The sequence below is a fragment of the Polypterus senegalus genome, chromosome 2, assembly GCF_016835505.1.
Source record: "Polypterus senegalus isolate Bchr_013 chromosome 2, ASM1683550v1, whole genome shotgun sequence".
In the NCBI taxonomy this organism is placed as follows: domain Eukaryota; kingdom Metazoa; phylum Chordata; class Cladistia; order Polypteriformes; family Polypteridae; genus Polypterus; species Polypterus senegalus.
The window spans coordinates 75,642,936-75,670,839 of record NC_053155.1 but is presented as its reverse complement, the minus strand read 5'-3'; the positions used below and the strand labels follow the sequence as shown (position 1 = coordinate 75,670,839).

At 36.6% G+C, this 27,904-nt stretch overlaps 1 protein-coding gene across 1 annotated transcript in view; it reads left to right on the top strand.

Annotated features, from left to right (window-relative positions):
- The window catches only part of xpo4 (exportin 4), a 123,590-nt gene that overhangs the window by 28,818 nt on the left and 66,868 nt on the right, over positions 1–27,904 (top strand). Inside the window, exons 3-4 of the mRNA XM_039744012.1 lie at positions 931–1,072; positions 6,923–7,061. Coding sequence (XP_039599946.1) covers positions 931–1,072; positions 6,923–7,061 — 281 coding nt within the window. The remainder of the gene's footprint in view (positions 1–930; positions 1,073–6,922; positions 7,062–27,904) is intronic.

Here is a 27,904-nt window from a genome sequence, read left to right as displayed (position 1 = left end):
GTTAGTGTCTTATGATTGTTTCAGGTATCATTTTTGCTTTAAGCAGATAATTATATGGGTGTCATTTTCAATAGTAAGAATTGCAGTAATACAACAACAATAGTGATAATTCTGTAAGTAGATAGCTTATATTTGCAATTGTAATCAGAGAAAAAAAAATGTCAGAAGATTTTTGTAAGTAAATTTTAACAAGGTTCTAAGCACTAGAATAAAATTACAGCAAAAATAAGCCAGGGCATACATTTAAAGGAATACTTAACCGAAAAATATTTTTAATATGTTAACTTCTTACTCCATTTAGTTTGTAGTGATAGCTGATAAAACTGTTTAATATTTATATACAGATTGGAGTTTGATATAATATAAGCCAATAGTGACCAATGATGTACTGCTTTAAACAATGTGGAAAACTTTGATAAAAAAAAAACCCAGGCCTGTCCCTTTTACAAAAAAAAAAAAATAAAAATAAATAAATGTTAATTTGAGCTGGGCACAAAAAGAAAATTTAAAGCCTTATGGGACTGACTTTTTGAATTGAGGGCTGCATGCTTGACCAGCGAATAAGTGTGCAAGATTACTTTTTGCCCTCATCAAAATCTTTCACAAAATTGCAAAAATCATATTAATACATCCGCTGAGTGGTAGTCATCCACACTGTATAAAGAGGAAGTGTAATGGTAAATATGTGTTGTCTAGTGGCTAATGTTTCACATGGCTTGTATTTGATTGAAAGTATACAAATGCCTTAACACAGTATTACTGTTGTTCAATAGACCTGCGAATTGTGCGAGTAGTGCTTTGATAGTTTCTGTGCTACTTATGGTTTACAGCTAGATTTGTACATGTGTTCATCTGGCTGAGAAAATCTTGCACTTAACATTCATTGAGACTTCACCTTATTTGTTTTCCATTACTTTTTTTATTATACAGAAACTAGCAAAGTGGACTATGTACTGTTCCAGGCAGCAACTGCAATAATGGAAGCTGTAGTTCGAGAGTGGATTCTTTTAGAGAAAAGCAGCATTGAATCACTGCGAACATTCCTTTTAACCTATGTCTTACAAAGACCCAAGTAAGTAGTGCAGATACAGCCTTATCTTTTAAAATTTGTGCTTTCAGTTTTTAATGGAGCAGCCTTTATTTGTAGGCACAGGCAATAGTTGAGCTGAATGTCTTATCAACCTATTTAACTTAATTCAGGGTCACAAGGAGTGAGGCAGCACTTGGCACAGACAGAGAGACCCATTTCATTGCTTGAGCAATACCCACTCATCCACTGAGCCAATTTGGAATTAGCAGTGTATCTAACCAGCATGTCAGTTCCAGAGGTCAGTTGATATACGATAATCTAGTCTAGGATCAAACTGGACCACCCAAAGGGCAGGATACACAAGGAAAAAGGGAGACTGAAATGACAGGAGAAATAATGAGAATTGTGAGAAAAAAGGGAATGTGTTCTATCAAAAATTAATATACTTGTACACATACACAAAAAACGTTTTTTCTTGTGTGTCTTTTGTTTTGTTTTTCTTATAACACATTCACTAACAACATTTGACACACAGAAATTAAAAACTCAAATAGAAAATAAAATATTGAAGAGTAACTTATTTAATCAAACTAATGAAAAATAAAAATATATTGTAAATATAAAAAAAATACTAACCAAAGAGAAAAAATGGAAAAACCCATAAAACTAATGAACATGGTTAAGTTGGAATAAAATGTTACAGTTCATTGGAACCATAAAACACTATAAAATAATGGGGCAGGAATTGAAAAAAACTATAGTCTATATCACCTAATTCATTCTATGAAGCTGACCACTAAAGACGTAATGCATCTCATATCACTTTGCCAAAATACCCAGTGCAGGTATTGAAAAAACTATAGTCTATAATACCCAGAGCAGGTATTGGGAAAAAAAACTATAGTATATACCACCCATTTCTTTGTATGATGCTGACCACTAAGGACATAATGCATCTTTTATCACTTCCACTTCCATTTTAATTGAAAATACTATAGATAGAGAAGGCATGCCAATGGGATCTCTATTATCAGGAATTTTAGCTGAACTGGTTATGCAGCGATTTGAAACCAATGTCTAACTCAGTTCACACTTAAACTTCAGATACACTACATCGACACATTCATCATATTAAGAAGTAGCCAGCTAAATGAATTCTACACCAATATAACTCAATATTCCCTGCAATTCAGTTCACTATGGAATAAGAAATGAAAGGACACATCAGTTTCCATGACATTTCTGTTGAAAGAGTGTTTATCGCAAGGATTGTTATGCTAAAAAAATACTACACTTTTCCAGTAACCACCCTTGCATAAATAGGGCTGCGTTAGGACTCTATTCAAAAGAATTTTGTCTATTCACATCAAACAGCAACCCCATGGCATTTATTAAACAATACCTGTATAGGAGATTCCATAGACCTCAGCAATCAGTCGACTCTAGCTCGGTCCCCCACTGCACGTACTACATCCTCCATTATCACTGAGGTGTGTCAGAAAATACAACACACATCCTGTCCAGATCTGGGATCAAGATAGCACACACACACCAACAAACACTTTGACTGTTCTTTTCAGTGCTAAAAGCAAAAAGTCAACCACGGAGACGAGAAATGTAGTTTACAGCATTCCATGCAGTGCATGCCCAGTGGTATATGTGGGACAAACATCTAATAGACCTACAACATGTATACAGAAACCTTGCAGTGCTGTCAGAAGGAAAGACCCACAGTCACTGATTTATACACACACAAGTTCCACCGGACACATGTTTAACTGGGACACTGTGAAAGTAAAATTCAGGGCCAATACTAAGAGTGCCCAAATGTTAGATGAATTGTGGCTCTCTAATGAAAACACCATTAACAGACATTTGGACTTGAACCCAGGATATGCAGGCTTAAAAAAAACATCCTGGAAGGTTGTTGAAAGCTTAGGAATAAAAATAGTTTTAAGATGCATGATTCATTGTCTGTCTTTGTATAGATCTTTAGCTATAAATATGCAAACCGTATTAGACCTTCACTTCCATAATACATTGTATATATGTTCTCAAAAATGAGACAGTGGAGTCGAAAAAAGGTTTGGGACAGCCACCCATATATTTCCTGGCTCCAAAAGAGTTAAATTGGGAGTACATTGTGTACAGATATGAGTCCAAATCAGAACTGACTTAAAGAAGCAAAGATGAGGTTACCAGGCCCAGAAAATGGAAGTGAGGTTACCAGGGCCGCAAAATGGAAGTGAGGTCATTGGACCCAGGCAGAATTTCCCATAATAAGTCTACAGTGGAAAGAAAGAAAAGGTCAGTACACTCCACTACCCCCTGGTCTGTCATGGAGTTACCCTCATTCAGGCCTTTTAGCTGCCTCCCATGTGCACATGTCTGACAATATGTATGTATATATAGTATGTGTAATATTCACAGCTTGGAGTCTAGTATTGGTAAATCAGTTGCATTTTAAAGAACACACTTTTTTCAGGGATCAGCACTAAAATATACACAACTGAAGACCAGAATGTAAACATTAATAAAATAAACAAAATAAAATGTTAAAATATATTTAAAGTTGGGAAATGATATCCAAGCAATATTTCCCAAATTCATGTTGCCTTATGTAACCAAGAAAATATAGGAGTGATTTGAGTGTTTGGGCTAACATGAACTGCAGGGCTCTAGCCCCACCTAAACTGTGGCCATGCAAAATTATGCAATCCAAGAACAGAAACAAATGAAAGGAAGAGGTTATAAATGGATGAAATAAAAGAGTGAAATACACAATATTTTATCTTTGTAACCCAACACTATTTAAGGCCTTATCCTCTGAAGGCCCACACAGAGTATTTGATTTTTCTTTTTTTACTCCACCCCCTGCAGAACATTTTTCCTTGGTTCTTGGAAGCTTTCATGACCATTTTTTGTCAGTTAACACACATGCTGAATTTGTGTGTCAATTACGTGGTGGCAATTATGTGTTCTATATTTGCAGCCAGCTTCTAAACATTTAATTTCAGTTAATCTTTTTCCATTGAAACCTTCTGTTTCCCTGTTTCTGTATTAAGTTAAAAAAAACATGAAACATTGGAAATAAAGAATCTTCATCCTGTTTTTGTGATTTACAGTTCAGTGAAGAAGTATATATTATATTATAAATCATAATTTCCCCTTGGGATTAATAAAGTATCTATCTATATATCTAAATATTAAATAAAGCAACAAATACCTTATGATTGTCACATTTCTGTACTTATTACTTTTGAACCCTTTTCTTGCAGCAGTGTGTGGAAAGCAAAACCAACCTTGGAAGGGAAGGGAAGGAATAGCATCCGAATCACAGTGCATGCTTACATAAACAATTACTCTGTCCCTTTAAGCCAATTGGGAGCAGGGCTGTGAAAAGTATCGAAATATCTAAGTATCGGTTTAAACATTTTAAAATGGTATCAGTTCTGCAGCCACCATTCAAATGTTCTTCCAATTTGTCATGATTTTTGAATTGCAGCTCCCTTTCCCCACTTCCATCCACTCACAGTGTTAATAAGATGGCAATTTCTGTAGCGGCAGAGCCTTCACCCGCACACTTGACTCACAAAGAGGGTAGCTGGAGTGCCATCTAGAAATACTGTGTAACAAATGAAAACCTCAAGATTAATGCAAGCCTCTCTGCAAGAATTGCAAGCAAGTTAAAAAAAAAAAAAAAATCAAGAGCTATCAGATTTCTTAAATTAATAAGTATAAGCCCGTAAAATATTGTGTTTGAGGTAGGGATGTGATGTTTGTTATTTCTGCAGGTTAAAACTTTTTTTCTGTAGCCATTTAATGTATCAAGACAGTGGTATTCAATTATTTTTACTACAGGTCTATTTTCTGTGCTGTTCATTTAGAAGAGCACTCTTTAGCACTGTTGGTCTCCATCACTACCAGGATTTCTAAATCCTTGCAGCGAAGTCTGCTGCCTTTGTGGGTTACCTTTTTTATTTTTATTTTTTAAAATATTATTAGATGTGATTTAAATTTTTTAATCAAATTTACTGTAATTTAAGCCACTGTATTGTTTCAGTGCTCATATACTTCCAGCTGAGCTGCACAGTGTGTTTAGTACGTCAGAGCTCACTTGCAGCCCAACAAAAGCACATCTCAAAGAAGAGAACATTGATGTGTTAGTCTTTCTAGCAAAAAAATTTGGAAGCTACAAAGGCAGTAGTTAATTGCACAGAAATGCACTGTGCACTCTGTGTTAGTGGTCTGTTTGTGTTGCTTTTCTGAACTGTTGTCTACAAAAGACCAAATGAATGTTCATTTTAACTTAAGTATTTGTTTAATGTTTAATATTTGTATGTACAAAAGATTGCAATACTTGCTCAATCAACATTTACTGACATTTGTAACATTTTATTGTACTACTGTACCTCAGTAACGGTATTTTTTTTCACCAATGGTAAAAAAAACAAAAAAAAAATTACTGGAATTAAACTTACTTTTTATTATTTACAGAACTTTTACTTTTTACAAAAGATTTTACTACTTGGAGTATTTGCATGAAATGACTAACATTTCTATTGTTTATTTTTATCAATCTCATGATTTTTATTAGTAAAGAATTGCAATTTAATTTAATTGAGTTGTATTGTCTACTGTATTAGGTATCAAAAATGGTATCAAATTTCAGTACTCAAATTATATACTCCCTGAAGTTAGGGAGATGAACCAAACTTGACACAGAATAGCCCCAGCCAAAATTCAACAATGAGTAGTTAACTGTTGTGCTGTGTGTGCGTATGTGTATTTCTTCTTTTCTTCGTATATGTGTGAATAGAAATAAGAAAATGTATGGATCAAAACATTTTATTAAAGGCCCTAGTTTTGTACAGGGTAGCAAACAAAAAAGCATTCCAGTCTTAATGTCCGTGTCATATGGATTCTTACTAGTTAAAGAATAACAAATGTTATTACACTAGAAACTTCATTTTATTATTTATTCGAGAACATTATTAAAGAATGTTGCTTAACATTTTAAAGGCTGTGCCAAAAATAGTTTCCACTGGCAAAGTTCCATGCACCTGCCATGAAAACAGACCTCCACTCATCTGTTGGGGTGATTCCCTCATCAACTTACGAGGTCTTCTTTCCATAGATTACACAGTGTCACTAACAATTTATGGAATATGGATGCAAGGGTTTTTTTTTTTTTTTGAAGGATCGCTCATAGAACTGTGCATTTCAAATGAAGATCAGTTCCAAGAATCTGTCATGTATAAAGTGGAATTCCAAATCAAAATACATTGTTTCAGTGATTATGACATGTCATCTGTCCAACAAATATACAGATGCTATAACATAGCTAACAAGATTAAACACTAGAGGGATTTCCTGCTTGCCTCACCTAATTGTTTACTTCTAAAACCAGATCAGGGTTCCTTACTATGTGCAGGGCTACTTTTTCCGTGTCCCACCCTGTATTTGACTGAATAAAAAGCAACAGCTAGTGTCCTTGTATATTCAGAGCCAGGAGGATTTTCTGTTGCACAATTATTGGTTTCCATAATATCGTATTATATTTTCTTATCTAATAAATTTGTTACTGGCACAAATGATAAACCTTTCGCACCTATTCAGTGACAACAAATAAGTATTATCTACTTTTATTAAAGAATGTTTTAAATATTTTTGTATTGTAATTTAATATTACATTTTTGAAGAAGTCAGTAGAAATACAAAGGTTATGTGCCAATTTTGTGTTGGATTTGTACAGTTTACCTGTAATACATCGAATTATATTGAGGGAAGATGTAGTATGAGCCTTCAGTTCAAACTGAAGCCTATTTCCAGTCTAAATAGTGTTTTGATCTCCGTTTCACTCACCTTCTCATTTTTTTTATTTCCCTGTAGTCTTCAGAAATATGTGAGAGAGCAGATATTGCTTGCAGTTGCAGTAATTGTGAAGCGTGGCTCATTAGATAAATCCATTGACTGCAAGGGTATTTTCCATGAAGTCAGTCATTTAATAAGCAGTGGAAATCCAACTGTGGTAAGTACAACTCTCATTATTGTTCTTGTGCCAGTAAGAATATATGGAAGTACTTAATTTAGAAACTTGTCTATAAGGAAGTCCTCATTGAACTACCAAAATACTTAAACAAGACTATCTGTTTTCTTTCAGTTACTACTTTGAAGTGCTGTAAAGTGCACTGTAAACATTACCTATGCTTAATTATATTAAGACAACTGTCATTTAGAAACTGGTTTCAAATATGGAGTGAGCTCCATAATAGCTCTCAGGTCAAAGTCTGTCTGCTTAATTAAACTGCATAGTTTTAAAATGCATAATTTAATTTGCTTCTTTTTGAAGTAAAACTTTGCATTTAAGCTTCAGTAGGCACAAACACTTGAAGTCATGGATTTGATATTCAAGTATAAACTTGTTGACTAATAATTAACCAGCAGAATTTTAAGCTGTTGTGTATTGTGGTTATAAATAGTATTGTCATTATTTTAACCCATGATAAGTTGGGTAACTTTCCACATTTCTATTTAACTCCAGGACAGTTACTTCATTAACTTGTTCAAACGACAACCTCTTTGTCCATCCCAGGCACCAAGCAGTCTAGGACCACAGCCAATTATTTTGCAGTGAACACAGAGTGCCAACTCTTCGGAGAGTGTCCATCTCTTGTAACAGTTAGCTCAGTGCCTTGACTTCAGTATATTTTAAATTGTCCAAAAAACTTGATCTCCGTTTTAATAGTCTTTAGTTATGTTATCCTAGAGCATTTTTCCATTTGTATTAATTTTTTTCACTTAAGAAGTATTGAAATGTCTAATTAAATTATTTCCTCAAACAATATATCATTTGAATTGAATATAAAAGTAGATTTTAATATTGACTTAAAATGGTAGGAAAGTATTCAAGGTAATATTTTTGTATACCACTTTCAATTACTGATTGTTGCGTGCAGAGTTACTGTCATGTCACTGTAATGTTAGCATCATTAAAGCTGAACATACCTCTAATTGTACCAACTACTCCTGGCCTGGCTCATGTTTAAAGCGCTTCTTTTTGTCATCTTTGTTCTCTTTTTATTATTGTTCATTTTCTGTTTTTTTATAATGTTTTCATTTATTTTATTTATTTATTATTTTGTTATTTTTATTCTATTTGGGTATTTAATGTTTATGTGCATCTTGCTGTTCCCCTTTGGTTGTGGGTACATCTCCAAGTGATGCCATAGTTTAGAGACTGCCCCCAGCCCTATAGATAGATACTTTATTAATTCCAAGGGGAAATTCACATAATCCAGCAGCAGTATACTGATACAAAAAACAATATTAAATTAAATAGTAATAAAAATGCATGTAAAAACAGACAACTTTGAGTAATGTTAGCATTTACTCCCCTGGGTGGAATTGAAGAGTCGCATAGTGTGGGGGAGGAATGATCTCCTCAACCTGTCAGTGGAGCAAGACAGTGACAGCAGTCTGTCGCTGAAGCTGCTCCTCTGCCTGGAGATGACACTGTTTAGTGGATGCAGTGGATTCTTCATGATTGACAGGAGTTTACTCCTACAATAGAGCCTACCTTCTTAACAAGTTTGTCCAGGCGTGAGGAGTCTTTCTTCTTTATGCTGCCTCCCCAGCACACCACCGCGTAGAAGAGGGCACTCGCCACAACCGTCTGGTAGAACATCTGCAGCATCTTTTTGCAGATGTTGAAGTACGCCAACCTCTTAAGAGGCTCTGACCTTTCTTACACAGAGCATCAGTATATTGGCATTGGCATTGGCATATAAAGGCAAGCTGAGAACTGAAGTCCAGTGTGATTGGTTCAAATGTACCATGGTGGTTTTTAGTGGTACCTTGGGTATTGTATTTTTTGGTTTGCCTCCTTTTTTTCTCTTTTGGGCTATTTTTCTACATTCTTGTAAGTAAATATTTTTTATAAAGATTCTATGTTGTATTTATCTCTGCAAGTCAAACTTTTATGGTTCTCTATCTTATGAAACATTTGTGTTTTCGGTTTTTTTTTTTTTCTGACTTCCCAAAATATTTTGAACTTTTGAAGACAAAGCCCTTTTCGTTCTGCTGTATGTCAAGCTCAGATTTCCTTGGAGTGTTTCCTTTACAGGGCAGGCTGTTGAGAATATCCGCATACTTTCAGCTCATTTTTGGTGGCCTTGCACTTTTTCCATTTGTGTGCTGCCATGGTCATAATAATAAGGAAGGTGTGACATTAGATGTTTATTCAATTTATGATCTTTATTTTTACATTGCCATATAAGGTAAGTACGAACCTATGTACCGGCATACAGTAGTAGGTCTCATCATGTCAGAGCAGTCTGGCATATGCTTCCATCACACCCTATGTTTATCAGTAAACACCTTAGGTGGTAACAGAACATCCAACCCATCTCCATCTGACTCTTCTCCATCATGTATACCACACTGATGGCCGTCTTCTAACAGCATGGAGATGTTTGTGACTAGCCTGAGAATAAAATGTAAAGCAGATAATGAACCAGCTCCATCTGCTTCAAATGTTACAGCTATCAAAACAAAGATAATAAAATAAGATGAAGTATATCCCTACCACGGCTTTACCAGTGCTGCAGTTGGTACAAAAGAGGGACCACAGTACAGTGTTCTTAAAATATTAGCCAAACAAGTTGAGGTGCTAACTGGGGACTTTACATCCCAAGCAAAAGGACAAGCCTCCTTGATTTCTTCAAAAGGAAACTAAGATACTGTTGTGCTCAGCAGAGCCATTTGTTAAAACTGCACTTAGGCCTGCAAATATAAAGTAGCCTTCCGAATTGCCCAGTGTAAAAAACCCCACAGAGTAACAGAAGAATCATGCCTCTCTGCTGCTGTTGATATGGTTTAAATCAGGCATGTCAAACACGTGGCCCACAAAAGAAATCTGTTCGGCCCGCATGACAGATCCTAGTTAGCACTGAACTTGTACAAAATACAGTGATCCCTTGCTATATTGCGCCTCGACTTTCGCGGCTTCACTCCATCGCATATTTTAAATGTAAGCCTATCTAAATGTACAGTCATGTGAAAACATTAGGACACCCTTTGAAAGCATGTGGTTTTTTGTAACATTTTTAATAAATGGTTATTTCATCTCCGTTTCAACAATACAGAGAGATTAAAGTAATCCAACTAAACAAAGAAAACTGAAGAAAAGTCTTTTCAAGATCTTCTGTAAATGTCATTCTACAAAAATGCCTATTCTAACTGAGGAAAAAGATAGGACACCCTCACATGTATTCCCTCTTAAATTGGCTCAGATCTCACACAGGTATATCACACCAGGTGCACATAATTAGTAGATCGTTACTCTGCATGTTGAATGAGGCTTGCCCTATTTAAACCTCAGACATTTAGTTTGGTGTGCTCCTGACTGTTGAAGTGAGAGTGAGCACCATGGTGAGAACAAAAGAGCTGTCAGAGGACTTCAGAAAAAAGATTGTAGCAGCCTATGAGTCTGGGAAGGGATTTAAAAAGATCTCAAAAGATTTTGAAATCAGCCATTCCACTGTCCGGAAGATAGTCTACAAGTGGAGGGCTTTCAAAACAACTGCCAACATGCCCAGGACTGGTCGCCCCAGCAAGTTCACCCCAAGAGCAGACCGCAAGATGCTAAAAGAGGTCTCCAAAAACCCTAAAGTGTCATCTCGAGAACTACAGCAGGCTCTGGCTACTGTTGATGTAGAAGTACATGCCTCTACAATCAGAAAGAGACTGTACAAGTTTAACTTGCATGGGAGGTGTGCAAGGAGGAAACCTTTGCTTTCCAAGAGAAACATCGAGGCCAGACTGACATTTGCCAGAGATAAAGTTGACAAAGACCAGGACTTCTGGAATAATGTTCTTTGGACAGATGAGTCCAAAATTGAATTATTTGGACACAACAGCAGAGGACATGTTTGGCGTAAACCAAACACAGCATTCCAAGAAAAGAACCTCATACCAACTGTGAAGCATGGAGGTGGAAGTGTCATGGTTTGGGGCTGCTTTGCTGCAGCAGGACCTGGTCAGCTCACCATCATAGAATCCACGATGAATTCTACTGTGTATCAGAAGGTGCTTGAAGAACATGTGAGACCATCAGTTAGAAAATTAAAGCTGAAGCGGAACTGGACCATGCAACATGACAATGACCCAAAACATACTAGTAAATCAACCAAAGATTGGCTGAAAAAGAAGAAATGGAGAGTCCTGGAATGGCCAAGTCAAAGTCCAGATTTGAATCCCATTGAGATGCTGTGGGGTGACTTGAAAAGGGCTGTACGTGCAAGAAACCCCTCAAACATCTCACAGCTGAAAAAGTTCTGCATTGAGGAGTGGGGTAAAATTTCCTCAGACCGATGTCGAAGACTGGTAGATGGCTACAAGAACCGTCTCACTGCAGTTATTTCAGCCAAAGGAGGTAACACTCGCTATTAGGGGCAAGGGTGTCCTATCTTTTTCCTCAGTTAGAATAGGCATTTTTGTAGAATGATATTTACAGAAGATCTTGAAAAGACTTTTCTTCAGTTTTCTTTGTTTAGTTGGATTACTTTAATCTCTCTGTATTGTTGAAACGGAGATGAAATAACCATTTATTAAAAATGTTACAAAAAACCACATGCTTTCAAAGGGTGTCCTAATGTTTTCACATGACTGTATATCACGGATTTTTCGCTGGTTCGCGGATTTCTGCTGACAATGGGTCTTTTAATTTATGGTACATGCTTCCTCAGTTTGTTTGCCCAGTTGATTTCATACAAGGGACGCTATTGGCAGATGGCTGGGAAGCTACCCGATCAGAGCACGTATTACGTATTAAACTCCTCAATGATATAAGATATGCTTCCCTCGCGGTACTTCGCACGCTTAAAAGCTCTAACAACACATATTGATTTTTCATTGTTTGCTTTTCTCTTTCTCTCACTCTATCTGACATTCTCTGCTCCTGATTGAGGGGTTGTAAGCAGAGGGCCTGTTTGCACAGAGGCTGCTTGCTTAGAAGATACGGACGCTCCTCTAAAAAATGCTGAAAGACTACCTTCACATTGATCCCAAGCCCAACAGCTGTATTGATTTTTTATTGTTTACTTTTCTGTCTCTGTCCTCTCTCTCTCTCTGACATTCTCTGCTCCTGATGCCCACTTCTTTGAAGAGGAAGATATGTTTGCATTCTTTTAATTGTGAGAAAGAACTGTCATCTCTGTCTTGTCATGGAGCACAGTTTAAACTTTTCACTAAAGGGTGTTATTTCATGTCTAGAGGGCTCTAATGTTAAAAAAAACATATTTAGAAGGTCGTAAACAGGTTTTCTATGCTCTAATTGCGAAAATATTAGATTTATAAGTAAAGAATCCTACTTCGTGGAAATACATTTATCGCGGTAGATTCTGGAACGGATTAACTGCGATAAACGAGGGTTTACTGTATAACTGAGTGGAGAATATTTATAAACAGTGTGGGAGAGTTACTAAGGGCTTAAAATATATAAAAATAACCATACAAACATATGGTTTCTACTTCGCGGATTTTCACCTATAGCGGGGTTCTGGAGCAAACCCCTGTCGAGAGGATTACTGTACTATCGTTTGTGATTGAATCATTCTGTATCTTTGGCGTTACTTATTGACTTTTCTTACTTCTGCCTTCTGACGAAAGCGCATTTTCCCATGGCATTGCGGTACTGGAAATGTCATCTGCTAGTATAGCCATGAGCCTTGACCAAAGTTAATGAGTCGCAATGTCACAACTGTAGTGCTAGGCTGAAGCGGGGCGGCCTTAGGCATATGCAAACTGTGCACCTGCACAGGGACACCACGACAATATATATAGAATATAAAACAGGAAGAGAAAATAATGACACAGCTGACGGCAATGTGGCTGAAAAACATTGTGTTTCTTGTTAATTAGTACGCTGTATTTACTAATGTCGCTCAAGTCGGAGCAGTAAGCTATATGTAGTATTACAACGTTATGCCATAATGAGAATATCATGGGCCGCCACTTGGTTTTCAAGTTACAGACACGTGCATATAGAAGAATGTCATGAGCACGAGGCGGCTATGCAGTGTCCGCAACGGACGTGGCCATCCTCCATGCAGAAAATACCATATTGACATTGGCGGGCAAAGGGGCCACCGATTCTTTCTCTGCCCAGGGCTGCCCATGCGCAGGATACACTACTGGCCGGGCTGACCATAACCAGTAGTAATAGCCCACATATTTTCACATATTTTATTGCTAGTATTGTAACAAACATTGCAGACTACAGCTGAAGATCTGAAGTGGACGTGAGAAGTTGATGAGTTGTTCATTAGCATATTTTTGTGATTTTTGAGTTTGTAAAATTAGTGTAGGTCCGGTGGCTTTTTGCATATCAGCTTATTTTACAATGTAAACTTTGAAGTAAACTTAGTAAAGTAAAATTTGATTTTTGGAGGATTTATTTTCCAACTTGAATTACTGAACAATGAATTCAGTGAGCGTTTTTCTTGATCTCAGTTCACACTAACAGGACTTTGCGCTGTTCTCTTACAACACTGAGAATGCGCCTGAGAATATCCAAATGGAATTGATTGAAATGCAATCAATCAATCAATCAACATTTATTTATATAGCACATATTCATACCAAAAAATGTAGCTCAAAGTGCTTTACAAAATGAATAGAGAAATAGAAGACACAATAAAAGATAAAGTCAACATTAATTAACATAGAATAAGAGTAAGGTCCGATGGCCAGGGTGGACAGAAAAAACAAAAAAAAAAACTCCAAAGGCTGGAGAAAAAATAAAATCTGTAGGGGTTCCAGACCAAGAGACCGCCCAGTCCCCTCTGGGCAATCTACCTAACATAAATCAAACAGTCCTCTTTGTATTTAGCGTTTTCATCGAAGGACCTGATGATGATGGTCACGTAGACTTCTGGCTTTCAGTCTATCAATGTTGGTGCATCATGATGCTTTGAGTAGGTGGTGGTGGCGCAGGCCGCCACCACAAAGAAACCGGAAAAAGAAACAGAAGAGAGAGTAGTCAGATTCTATGCTGAAGGCAAAATAAAACAAAGTTGGTGTGCCAGGCTTGTATGCTTACCTGCCACCCTCGCATGTGCAGATCCGTAAGTTGGCATCGAGAGTACTGTCTATTTTCGGAAGCACTTCCCTTTGTGAGAAATTGTTTTTGTTAATGAAAGCTACCAAAACCCCACATCGCTCAAGACTTCCTGTCGAGCACCTTTCATCCCTCATAAAAGTTGCAGCTGCCCAAGATTTCAAGCCTGATATTGATGAACTGGTCACTAACAAGAGATGCCAAGTGTCAGGACAAAAGAAACAGATCTCACACTGTAAGACTCCTATATAATATAATGAATATAACATAATAATATAAGGACCCAGCTAAGAGACTAAGACTCTAATTGTACGCTGTTGTACGGAGCTTTTATAGAAATAAATAGCTTTTCTTTAAACTTTAAGTGTTACATTTTTTAAAGTTTTCAGTATTGGAAAGAAAGCTACAGTAACTTTGTATAATAGTATTTGTTACAGTGCGGCCTGCTGACGCACGTATGGCATTTGAAGCGGCCCACCAATAGTAGTGAGTTTGACATGCCTGGTTTAAACTATGATAATGAAGAAACAGCTAGCAAACAGTTATTTCTCTCTGAAACAATACCATCTTGAGGCACATTTAAAACATGTCAAAAGTGGCGGCAGTCGTTTATTGGCAAAAATCAGGTGGACAAAACAACTGTCGGCAACAAAGACTTTATTGGTAATATGCATCATATATTCTGATGCCGATAATTTGTAGGAGGATTTGTTTTTCTGTAAGCATGTAGCTATCAGAGCCACTTTAGACAAATTATTCAAAATCACTAGACTGTAGCGGTAGGACTATGTTGATATCTGCATAGATGGGACAGAGGTAATGGTTAGGAAATGAAGAGAAATTGCAAGAGATCATCAGGCATGTTTCTCCATAGTGCACTGGACACACTGTATACTTGCAGCCAAACCGCATAGTCCTGAGCTGAGAGATATAGTGACAAATGTACAGTAAACTATATTAAAACAAGTATAAATTTGAATAGTTCATGCACTTAGCCAGGAATTGGGGTCCAAACACATTGCTGTTTTATTTTACAGTGAATCTCGACGGATGTAACTTGGAAAGGTGATACCACAGGTAACCGTGGGTTGAGATCAGAATCTTCTTGGAGGAAGAAAGGAGCAAAGTTGCCCACATGTGTAATAGTGAAACATTCCTAGTGAAACTTGCATACTTCCGTAACATGTTTCAGAAGCTCAGTGATCTATGCCGAAAGTTTCAGGGCAGAAACACACACCTTCCAGATAAATTACATCCTTTACAAGAAAACTGGAGATGTTGGGGCAACAAATGAAAAAGGGTAATGTAGACTCATTTGAGAAATTGAAATCATTCTTTCATGTCAATAAATTGCATTACATAGTAATTCATTGTGTGCAAGATCATTTCTCAGTCCTACAAAAACATTTTCAGAGGTATTTGTCAGTGGAGAATTGTGCAAAACATGATCGGAGATCCTTTCATTGTAACATCAGCTGCTGATTTCAGCACTGCAAATTTGGAACAGTTCATTTGTGACACCTGATTCAACAATGAGCTCCTGTTCAAGTCTAAAATCTTGGCTCCACAGAGCCCTTAAAATATTTTCTAAATTTTCCCATATGTTACTAGTGTGAAGTTAAGTTTTTCTGCAGTTGTCTCAACCAAGACAAAATACAAGTCAAAAGCAGACATTAAAAATGAGCTAAGAGTGGCAATCTCAAAACACTAGCCTTGTTTAGACTAGAGGTATGATTTTTCAAAGAAATATTAGTTAATATATTATTAGTAATAATAGTTTTGACTATTTTCAGTGAGTTTGTATACCTGTAATTCCTGCACAGCAAACTAATTTTGAGAGAAAAAATTGTTTTAAGTGTACTTTTTACTGCAAGACAAAAAATACAGACAAGTGATTCCAATGTACATGGACATTACTTCAGAAAAGGCATGTTCTTGTACTACTTTTAATACCACAATGGTAAAAGGCACTTGTTACTCTCTCTTCTATGGTTTTTATTCAGTAAAAAAAAATTCAGCACAATTTATAGGCACAGTATGTGACTGAATAATGTTTTGTCATTTTCTTCTTTGTTTGCTTATGTTTGCCATACAAATCCTCCTGTTTGTTTACTTAGATTTTGCATAGGTAATAGTTATTTTTCTGTCTCCACCCTTTTTTGATGCATTTTTTGAGGTTCATGTTTCCTGCAAGTGTTCTAATGGATACAGTTTTTTTTTAATTTGAATTTGTCCAAAATTAATGTTGAACTTGAAGTTCAGAGCCTCAGTTCAAATCATTGTTGGCAGCTAAGCAGTAAATATTTTAATGTTTGCTAAAATAACTGTGTTGTTTTACCGCAAAATACGAGTTAAAATTCCTCCTGTGCAATTTTTGAACCTTAAAGTCAATAGCCATCCTCTTAACATTTTTGATATGCACATTTAAAAAAATATATATAGAATAATGATAGAATTTTGTTTAACAGAAAACATTCCCCTTCATGATTTGTCCCATTGCTGGCATGTTATTAGAGGAATAACAATGTAACAAAACTGACCTGAGTTTTCATTAATTTCTCAAGTTAGTTATTCGTGTAAATAATTTTCACCAATGTATCTCTGTCTCCACTGTTGCAGGTTGCCGGAAAGTTTTACCATTGCTAGCTAATCATTATCTGTTAATCAGGTAATCTGTTGTGTTTTTTTTTTTATTTCTAAATTAAGTATCAGTCTAGTCCGAGATTGCAGTCTTTGATACTTATAAGAGATGACAGACACTCCAAGTGTACCTTTACAGGCATGGTGTCATGTTCACTAAGTCTGAAGATGACAGATAAGTATTTATTGCATGCCAGCAGACAGTCATATAAATGTTTAACTATGGTTCCCACATAATCCTTGTTTTAATACCCCTAAAGAACAAGGATGCAAAGGCAGTTGAATTAAGAAAGCTCTTAACAAGCTTGTTAAGTTACATTCTAGACCCCAACCAGATCTCTAAGCTAATTACATATAACTTTCCCAAAATAGTGCCAGATTAGAAGTTCAGCTATCCTTGGTAGGTCTGATCCTTGTTTCTCAGTCAAACAAACCTAATATACTAGAAAATTCAGAGAAATGGTTTATCTCTCTTTTCTGGCCTCAAATTCTCCAACTGTTTTTCCACTGTATGTTAATGTTTACATTATTGGTACTATGTATTGACACTTGGTTTCTGAAAACATTAGATTTGAACTCATGATTATAAAAATTTAAAACTGATAGACACCTTTAAAAATTACTAAATTATTATATATTATTACTTTATTTATTGTCCCGTCACTGTTCATATTCCTAGTACTAATTATTTTTAGTGCATAAGATCTTTATAAAATGTATGCAAGATGTTATTGGCACTTTAATAATGTTAGTCATCTTCGTTCTTAAACTTATTAAATAGAATTCAGGGTCAGGGGTTCTTCTGAAAGCATTGGGCATATGCCAGAAACAACATTTGACAGTGTACTAATCTATCAAATTTAGGCCCCCTAAAGCATTGTTTTTTTCTCCAGCTTAACTGGAGTTTGTTGTGGTTTTTTTTTTTTTTTTTGTCCTCCTGGCCATCCAACCTCACTGTTTTTCTTTGTTATATACTGTACATTATTGTCTAATCTTGTTTATGCTTTATATATTGAGTTTATTTTTATTTAATCTTGTAAAGCACTTTTGAGCTGCATTTTTTGTATGGAAATATATATATAAATAAATGGTGCTGTAGTAAAGCATGCACAGATGCTTGCAGTCATATTTGGTCCATTTGGAATCAGCAGTCTATCTAACCAGTACACCTTAACCCATTTATGCCTAAGGAGTTTGTGCATGAAATTCACATATGTTGCATAGAAAAATATAAGGAACAAGAATTTGAAGAGAAAAAAAAAATACATTCCATTTTTGAGTTATGTGGCATTCCAAAATTGGAACACTAGGCAAATCCACTTCTTACATTATACATAACTTATAAAATTACCTGACTGTCGTTCCAGTAATGTAACACGAGGCATTAATGGGTTAAGGGCTATGGAAGAAAAGCTACAGTACCCAAAAGAAAATCCTTGTTGACATGAGGTTAAACTTACCCTTCAAAATAAAAGGACACTTTTAAAAAGTGATGACCATCTCACTTTTTTAGTTTCACTTGCAGTAATATACACAAGAAGATTGTCAATTTTAGTGTGAAAAACAAAATTGTCAGAATGATGACCAATTGATTTCCTTTTTTATTATTCTATTTAAAATAATTTTGATGAAGCTTCAGGCATCTTACAGTATCCATTCTCATGGTTGATATTCTGAAGTAGCATAATAGATGGATATTGTTTTCTCCTCTGAGAAAATATAAAAGATAAACAGATTGATCTTCTTGTTAAAAATAAAATCTCCACATAAACAGATTTAAGACTAAAAATGTATTTTTAAAGACAGTAGCATCTTTATTTTCAATAGCAGTTTCATCAGAAAATTTCCAATCCTTGTACCTGTATTAAACCTCCTATTCCAAAAGTGTAAGACATTGACCTTGAAGCTTTTTGGTGGTTGTGAGAATTGTTTATTTAAAAAAGGCTATATATTTGCATGCACAATACCCTTTTAAAGTAAGATGCAAAAGAGCCAGGCTGAAGTTTTTAAAAATGTTCCGAAGAATGACTTTGGACAAAATAAATATAAAGTAGTTGTGTGTGCTCCGCTTTTGGAGACTTTGAACATTTACATGACATTGTTTAACATGATAGTCAACTCAATCTTTTGAAACTGTCTTTGCTAGATTGTTCTACGATATAATAAACTTAAAGGCTACATGAATACTGCACTGGAACTGTCATTCCAAAATGCAGATCCCAACAGAGATATTATATAAATACTTCGTTGAGCCTCCTTTTGCAATTATAGCAGCCTCTAGATGCCTCCTATAGCCTTTGATGAGTGTCTGGATTCTGGATGGAGGTATTTTTGACCATTCTTCAATACAAATTCTCTCCAGTTCAGTTAAATGTGATGGCTGCCAAGCATGGACAGCATGCTTCAAATCATCCCATAGATTTTTAATGATATTCAAGTCAGGGGACTGTGACGGCCATTCCAGAACATTGTACTTCTCCCTCAGCATGAATGCCTTTGTAGATTTCGAACTGTGTTTTGGGTCATTGTCTTGTTGGAATATCCAGCCCTTACGTCACTTCAACTTTGTGACTGATACTTGAATATTATCCTGAATAATTTGTTGATATTGGGTTGAATTGCCACTTATCTTTAACAATGTCCCAAGTCCCTGAACTAGTCACACAGCCCTACAGCATGATGGAACCTCTACCAAATTTGACAGTAGGTAGCAAGTGTTTTTCTTGGAATGTGGTGTTCTTCTTCCACCATGCAAAGCGCTTTTTGTTATGACTAAATAATTTAATTTTTGTCTCATCAGTCTAAAGCACTTTGTTCCAAAATTAATCCTGCTTGTCTAAATGAGTATTTGCATACAAGCAGCGACTCTGCTTGTGACATGAGTGCAGAAAGGACTTCTTTCTCATCACCTTACCATACAGATGTTCTTTGTGCAAATTGCGCAGAATTTTAGAACAACGTACAGATACACCATCTGCAGCAAGATGTTCTTGCAGGTCTTTGGAGGTGATCTCTGGGTAGTCTGTAACCATTTTCATAATACTGCACATATGCCGCTCCTGTATTTTTCCTGGGCTGCCAGACCTGGGTTTAACAGCAACTGTGCCTCAGCAACTGTGCCTGTGGCCTTCCATTTCCTGATTCAATTCCTTACAGTTGAAACTGACAGTTTAAACCTCAGAGAGAGCTTTTTGTAGCCTTCCCCTAAACCAGGGGTGGGCAAAGTCATTCCTGGAGGGCCGCAGTGGCTGTGGGTTTTTGTTAGTCTTGTTAATAAGGAGCAATTAAAAGCCGAGAATGCAGCTGTTTAAGACTTTAATAAGCAATAAGGGTTCAAAATCTTAATGAGGGAGATAACTAAAATGAAGCAGAAGTGTTTCTAGAGCAATAAGTGCTTCTTATTAAGCAATTGGGTTTGAACAAAAACCTGCAGCCACTGCGGCCCTCCAGGAATGACTTTGCCCACCCCTGCCCTAAACCATGATACTGAACAATCTTTGTTTTCAGATCTTTTGAGAGTTGCTTTGAGGATCTCATGCTTTCACTCTTTGAGGAGAGTCAAAGGGAAGCACAACTTGCAATTGACCATCTTAAATACCTTTTCTCATGATTGGACACACCTGTCTGACGTTCAAGGCTCAACGAGCTAATCCAACCAATTTGGTGTTGCAAGTAATCAGTATTGAGCAGTTACATGCATTCACATCAGCAAAATTACAGGGGGACCCAGATTTTTGCACAGCCAGTTTTTCACATTTGATTTAATTTCATACAACTAAATACTGTTTCACTAAAAAATTTTTGTTCGGAAAACACCCCAGTACTCGGATTGTCCTAGGAAATGAAAGACATACCACTGTTATCTTTTTTTTTTTTTTTGTTGAAAGTAAATTATTATGCAGGCTGAGAGGAGTTCCCAAAGTTTTTCATATGACTGTATATACACTCTAGAAGAGTACATTTTAATAACTAATTATTATGCTAGAAAGTGTGTGCAGTTTTTAAATAACAGTATATACTTGAAATCTTTACCTTAGATGCTTCCTATAAATTCTCTGCCAAATGAACTTTCATGTCTGTTACCTTCTATATATTAAAGGTTTAAGTGAGTGATCATCTTTCCTTCTTACTGTTGGTACACTATAACACTAGAATTACCAAAGCCTACAAAAAAACTCATAATTCTAGTCCACCTTAAATCCCTTTGCACCTCTCTGTCAGCGTCTTTTGTCTTGTAAATAAGTCGATAAGCACAAGCAGCCTGCTATACCATCCCCCCCACCAACGCAGAAAGGGGCACAAAGCTCTCCCAGCTAAAGCCTTGATTATCTTGGAGTGAAATGGTGGAGTTTTCGAGGGTAACAAATATATTGTTGTTTGGAACACATGCATTTCATGTGTGTTCTGTGTCTACAACAATCTATGTAAACACATTGTTAAAACAGAAACGCTTCATGTTTTTGTAATAAATGACAAAATGTAAACACAAACTGTATAATGTGTGAACCCTTTAGTCCAAAGACCAAATAAACACTTTCACAAAAAGTACAAAGATAATACAATAGCTTTTATGGTGCAGCGGTAAGAACTGCTGACTTGTAATCAAGACTTCCCACACTTCAATCCTGACTGCCTCCCAAATTTACCGTTTTGAGTGGTGAGCTGCTATTATTATTAATATTAAAAATATGAAAATATGTTTGATTTGCATCTGTAACAGCCGGTGTATATTTATAGTACTTGTAAAAGTTAACGTTTTCCCCCCACTTTTATTCTCTCAGTCACACTACATACTACCCCATTAGATCTGACGCGGTTAGTTTTTATTTGAAACTGGGAATAACTGTAGATGTGAGTGGTGTTTTGAGACAATGGAACTGGGAATTCTCTGATCCGGAGGGATAAAAGCTCACACAAATGCTGGTGTATCATGCCTTCCTGGTATCTCATTGTCAGTTGAATTTTTTTGAGCTTTCGTCCTTACGCTGAATTAGTATGCACCTTATGGTCCATGATGTCAAAGCTGCACTAACAAAAAACAGACATAGGTATATATGGTATTTGGAATAATTCATTTTATGAGCTGTACAGTAATCCCTCGCTATATCGCGCTTTGACTTTCGCGGTTTTGCTCTATCGCGGATTTTATATGAAAGCATACTAAATATATAACGCGGATTTTTCGCTGCTTCGCGGGTTCTGTGGACAATGTGTCTTTTTACTTCCTGTACATGCTTCCTCAGTTGGTTTGCCCAGTTGATTTCATACAAGGGACGCTATTGGCGGATGACTGAGAAGCTAACCAATCAGCGCACGCAGTTAAGTTCCTGCTTGCTGAATGCAGTGTTAACCAGGAAGTCTCGTCTCGCTCATTCAGCATCAACGTGTTTCGCTGTGTAGAGAGTTGTGCTCTTTTGTGTTTATCTTTGTGCATAGTCAAGCCCTTCATTATGGCTCCAAAACGATCTGCTACTGCTTCAGGGGCCGTGCCCAAGCGCAAACGGAAGATGTTAATGATTGCCGAAAAGGTAAACGTTTTGGATTTGTTGAAGGCTACGATTCTTTTTATTTAAAAAGTAGGAAAGGAATACAGTATAAGATCTACGGCCGTAGTGTTCTTTTAACCAGGGTGCAACACAAGTTGTAAGTGGATGTAATAAGGCAGTAGTCTGGATGGAATCTGCTTTAGGGATTTGGATTGAAGACTGCCAGAAGAAGAACAACGGCAGTGCTACACAATCGCCTGAAGTGGCTCCTTTAAGGGCTGTAACGCTCTCCTTTGTTGTGCAGTAAAATAAAACTCATTGTTATCGGACAAGTCATCGTGTCATTGTTGGTGAGTAACCATAATTAATTTTCTACTTACAGTACTTAGTACATGTACATACGTTTAGTGTCGCTGTACACACACATTTACTGTATACTATTTTTGTTGCATTGTACGTATTTATTGCTGGTGGCATGTCTATCTTAATGGCTGTAACATGTGATATCGGAGACACTCAATATCTTTAAAATAATATTTAGGTTTTACTGTATATAAACAGTGTGTTTATATACATAATTTCAATGGATCGTACCTAATATCTAAGAGAATACAAAGGGATTATGCTGTATAACTCTGCTGTTTTTTTGCACTAATGCAATATTATTTGAAAATGAACAGCGTCAAATTGGGTGTAAATTTACGCTGACACAGTTAGCTAAAAACGGAAGTTAAAAAGTTAAAAACGGAAGTTGGTTGGAACAAAACTCTGCAACCACAGTGGGTCCTCAGGACTGAGTTTGGGAAGCACTGCATTAGAGTATACTGTATGTTTTAAATTGTTGCATTGTTTCACTGAAATAATCACAGTTAATATAAGAGTATTTTTTAAAATATTAAACTGTGACATTATATGAAAATATTATGAAATATTTAACCTGAAAGTAATTTTTAGTATTAGCTGGTTAAAAGCACATGTAATTTAAGTAGTTTTAAGGCGATTTTTGATGTACATATTTAAAATATTTAGTTAGGATTTATTAGCAAAATGCTACACTTATTTATTTGTGCAGAACATCAATATCTGATTTTACTTGCAAACATGTTTATCAGCTAAACCAATGTTTTAGTGTGCAACTAGACTGTTTGGGTTCAAAGAGGTATGTTCCCTGAAACACACAGGTTTTGAACCATGGGCTACTTAAGAATCATTGGATACATGTCCATATCTATTGTCTGAAAAACTTTGGTCATCGTGACCTCTTTTTCCTGTCTCAAGTTATTGCCCTTAATAGATTTCCTAAACTGCCTGCATCTACTCCATCATATGCTTGCCAGTTAATTTATCTTTACTTTGATATTATGTATACATTTTGCCTATTTCGCGTGTGTGTGCAGATATTTGCATATATTGCCCTTAATTATTTCTATTATATTTGCCTTCTCTGTTGTATTTTATTTATTACTTTTTATTATATAATAGTGAATACTTGTCTGTTTCCAGTTACTATTACTGTGAACATTTTTCTTATTCTATTATTAGTTCACATTTCTATTATTCTTTTTGTTGCATTAATTACTTTTATTATTGTAATTTCCCGTTTATAATCTCCATTGTATTTTTTTGCATATTTTTTCTTTAAATTCATGACATTTTTACTTTTTTGGCAGAATTATGTTTTTGAAATGAGTAATGTTAGCTTTGCATTTTATTTAAAAAATATTGAGGTTGGTAATTCATATGCAGCTATGTATGTAGTGATAGGATGTTGTAATGTGTTAGCCATTATTGATGCAATGAGAAGTAAAGCAAAATTACACTTTTAATTGTCTAACAAAAAATCTCACAATATACAAGCTTTCGAGGCAACTGAGGCCCATTCTTCGGGCAGTTTGTAATCAACGGTCATCTGAGTTAATATTGTAAAATCCCAAGTGAACACTGGCGTTACTGTCTGCTGCTGCTCGACGGTGCTCTGTTTGGGTATTTTTCTGTTTGTTTTTTACTCGTGTTTTGCCTTTTTGCATCGGATGTTCCTTCGCCTTTGCAATGGATTAAAAACTGATAACACACATTCGTGTCCCTTGCCTCTTTCGGCCTTAACACAAGCCCTCGTAGAACTGTTCTAGTGGAACAGAGTTTTGATGAATAGGTGGTAGAAACTGCCCTTTGTTAATTGTTGAGTAATTGTGCAAATCCCAGTGGTGACAATCTACTGGCTAACGTGTTATTTTAATTGGGCCAAGTAGGTACACAAAGGGTACATTGCTTTGCTTCCAATCTGGAATTTGCTCGGGTGATTTCTGGAAATCTACTATGATAAACATCAATTGGTTGTCATGGATTACTATGTCAGCTTTGCTATCTAATGCTATCACATCTTCAAAACTAAAATACTCACCAGATGAATTGTGTTGACTTCATACAAACTACAGTATGATTTGCCTGCTGATCTCCTTCTGCACCGTGGCATTCTTTGATGACCAAAGTACATTCACCCGGGGTCTCGTCATCAGTTTTGTCTCGGCAGAAGTAACAGCGGGGTCTGTTCCTTCAATTTGGTCTGAAGGACGCTCTTGTTCACGTATTTTTGAGTGACATGTTGATCATAACGTGCTGATTCCTCTGGTAAAATCTCCAGAATATGCGTCCATGGGCAGTTTGAAGTTTGGATTATTTAATACCCGATCTATCTCTTAACAAGGCTCTGCTGATTTGGTGATTTTATTATAGACGCTTTGATGGACTGATTGGCTGACCGAGACCTGGCAGCAACTGGTTGGTTATTTTTATCTAAATCAAGCGCTCCCTCCGAGATTTGTCTGAATCTCTAAATCCCATTTTTCCAGGAGGAGAGACGGTCTCGCAATAATTCACCGCAAAGACCTCAAATTATCATTGATAACTCTTCCAGCATATCCTTTGAGCTGTTAGCTGGCAAACTCTGCGGACCTTCACCTACTATAATTGCTACTTTATATAGACCTCCTAAACCAGGGTTCGCCAACTCTGGTCCTGGAGAACCACCATGGCTGCAGGTTTTCATTATAACCCTTTTTTTAATGAGTGCCCTGTTTGTGCTGCTAATTAACTTATTGTAGATTCACTTAAGTTGCTTTTTTAAGATTTCTTCATCGTTCCTCTGAATTGCTTCATTTCTTCCCTTAAATGGCACCCAAACAGAAATGAAATGTGAAGTGAGGGAGCCAACAGAAGACCAACTAAATCAGGGCCTCAAACTCCAACCAGTATCACTCCAACCAACTGCTTAATTAGGTGCCAGTTCTTGTCGTTAATTAAACCCGTTCTTTAATTCTGTGGCTTGTTGCTGATCTTGTGGTGCATTAGTAGACATTTCAGAAATTGTCGATTTTCTCTTTCTAAAAGCACTGTTAAAATGTTTTGTGGACCTGAGCAGACCAACATTCCTAAGACCTTCATCTTTCTTTATTTTCAGATATTGTATGATGAACACCAGTTGTTTTGGATTATTTTGTATCTCATCATTGTTTGGCTGCTAATTAAGTGGTCTGAGTCTTTAAGAGCAAGTCAATTGAAATTAGTTCAAAAGAACTTAATTATCAGCAAAAACAGGGCACTGATTAAGAAACGGGTTAGAATGAAAACCTGCACCCATGATATTCCTTCAGTACTGGAGCTGACAACCCCTGTCCTAAACTGTCAAGTGTTTTTATTGCAGACCCTTTTACTGTTTACCAACTTTGTGTGCAGTGTCTCCTTATGTCATCCTTATGGGTGATTTTAACATACACTTTGACACGTCAACTGATGCACTGATAATTAATTTTAATGAAATCCTTGACTGTTATTAATTCAATATGTCCGCTTTTTCAACTCATAACAAGGGTCATATTTTAGACTTGGTTTGCTGCTCACGACCTTATTCCTACTGAATTACCCATCTCGGATCACAAAATTATATTAGATGTTAGCTTACCTCTCAGTAAAATAAAGGTTCAGCATGTGATTTTCATTTCGTAACGTCAAGCACGTAAACCCAGAGAGCCTTATAAATTTATTGCGATTACAGCCTGTTTCTCCTTCTGCTACCACACGATCAGAATTAGTAGACTATTGCAATGCTGCTCTGTCTTCTGCCTTTGATACAATAGCTCTCTTAAAAGCACAGACTGTTTCATTTATTCACACACTACTTTGGTCAAAATCACAAATGATCTTCTCCAGGCAGCTGACGTGGGACTTTTATCAATTCTTGTACTACTTGACCTCCGCTCCGCATTTGATACTATATATCATCAGATATAACAAAACCACTTACATCTTAACACCAGCAAAACCAAGGAGCTGGTGGTGGATTTTAGGAGGCCCAGGCCCCTCATGGACCCTGTGATCATCAGAGGTGACTGTGTGCAGAGGGTACAGACCTATAAATATCTGGGAGTGCAGCTGGATGGCAAATTGGACTGGACTGCCAATACTGATGCTCTATGTAAGAAAGGTCAGAGCAGACTATACTTTCTGAGAAGGTTGGCATCCTTCAACATCTGCAGTAAGATGCTGCAGATGTTCTACCAGACGGTTGTGGCGAGTGCCCTCTTCTACGCGGTGGTGTGCTGGGGTGGCAGCATAAAGATGAAAGACGCCTCACGCCTGGACAAACTTGTTAAGAAGGCAGGCTCTATTGTAGGAGTAAAGTTGGACAGTTTAACATCTGTGGCAGAGCGACGGGCATTAAGCAAATTCCTGTCAATCATGAATAATCCACTGCATCCACTGAACAGTGTCATCTCCAGGCAGAGGAGTAGCTTCAGTGACAGACTTTTGTCACTGTCTTGCTCCACTAACAGGTTGAGGAGATCTTTCCTCCCCCACACTATGCGACTCTTCAATTCCACCCGGGGGAGTAAATGCTAACATTACTCAAAGTTATTGTCTGCTTTTTTTATTTTTATTTTTTTTTCATTATTCATCATTTATTCATTATTACTGTTTAATATTGTTTCTTTGTATCAGTATACTGCTGCTGGATTATGTGAATTTCCCCTTGGGATTAATAAAGTGTCTGTCTGTCTGTCCGTCCATCCTTTTGAAATGACTAGGTAGTTTTGGAGTCTGTCATCTTGTCCTCCAGTGGTTTTCTTATTACCTCGCTGGTAGAATGCAATTTGTTCAAGTAAAGGGCTTTAAATCTGATATTGCAAAAGTTACTCATCGGAGTTCTTCAGGGTTCTGTTTTGGGGCTGCTTTTTTTCTCATTTATATCTTCCCAATAGGTAATATCTTTCAGCACCATGTTATTAAATGTCATTGTTATGCTGGTGACACACTTGCTATATCTATCCACTAAATACACCTATTTTCCCTCCAAATACTCTTATGGCAGGTCTTCAAGACATAGTCATGGATGACTTGCACCTTTTTCCAATTAAATAGCAGTAAAACTGAGATGCTCCTCATTGGTTCTAAATCTACACTTACTAAGGTTAACCATTCTTCTGTTTTAATTAAAAATATTAACACAAACATCTCTTTCCCAGATTTACAGCCTGGGCGTCATTCTAGGCAGTACTCTCTCTCTTTCTTCCCATATAAGCAATGTTTCTAGTCTTTGTCCTGTTATGCAACATAGTCCTGAAGTATTAGTTA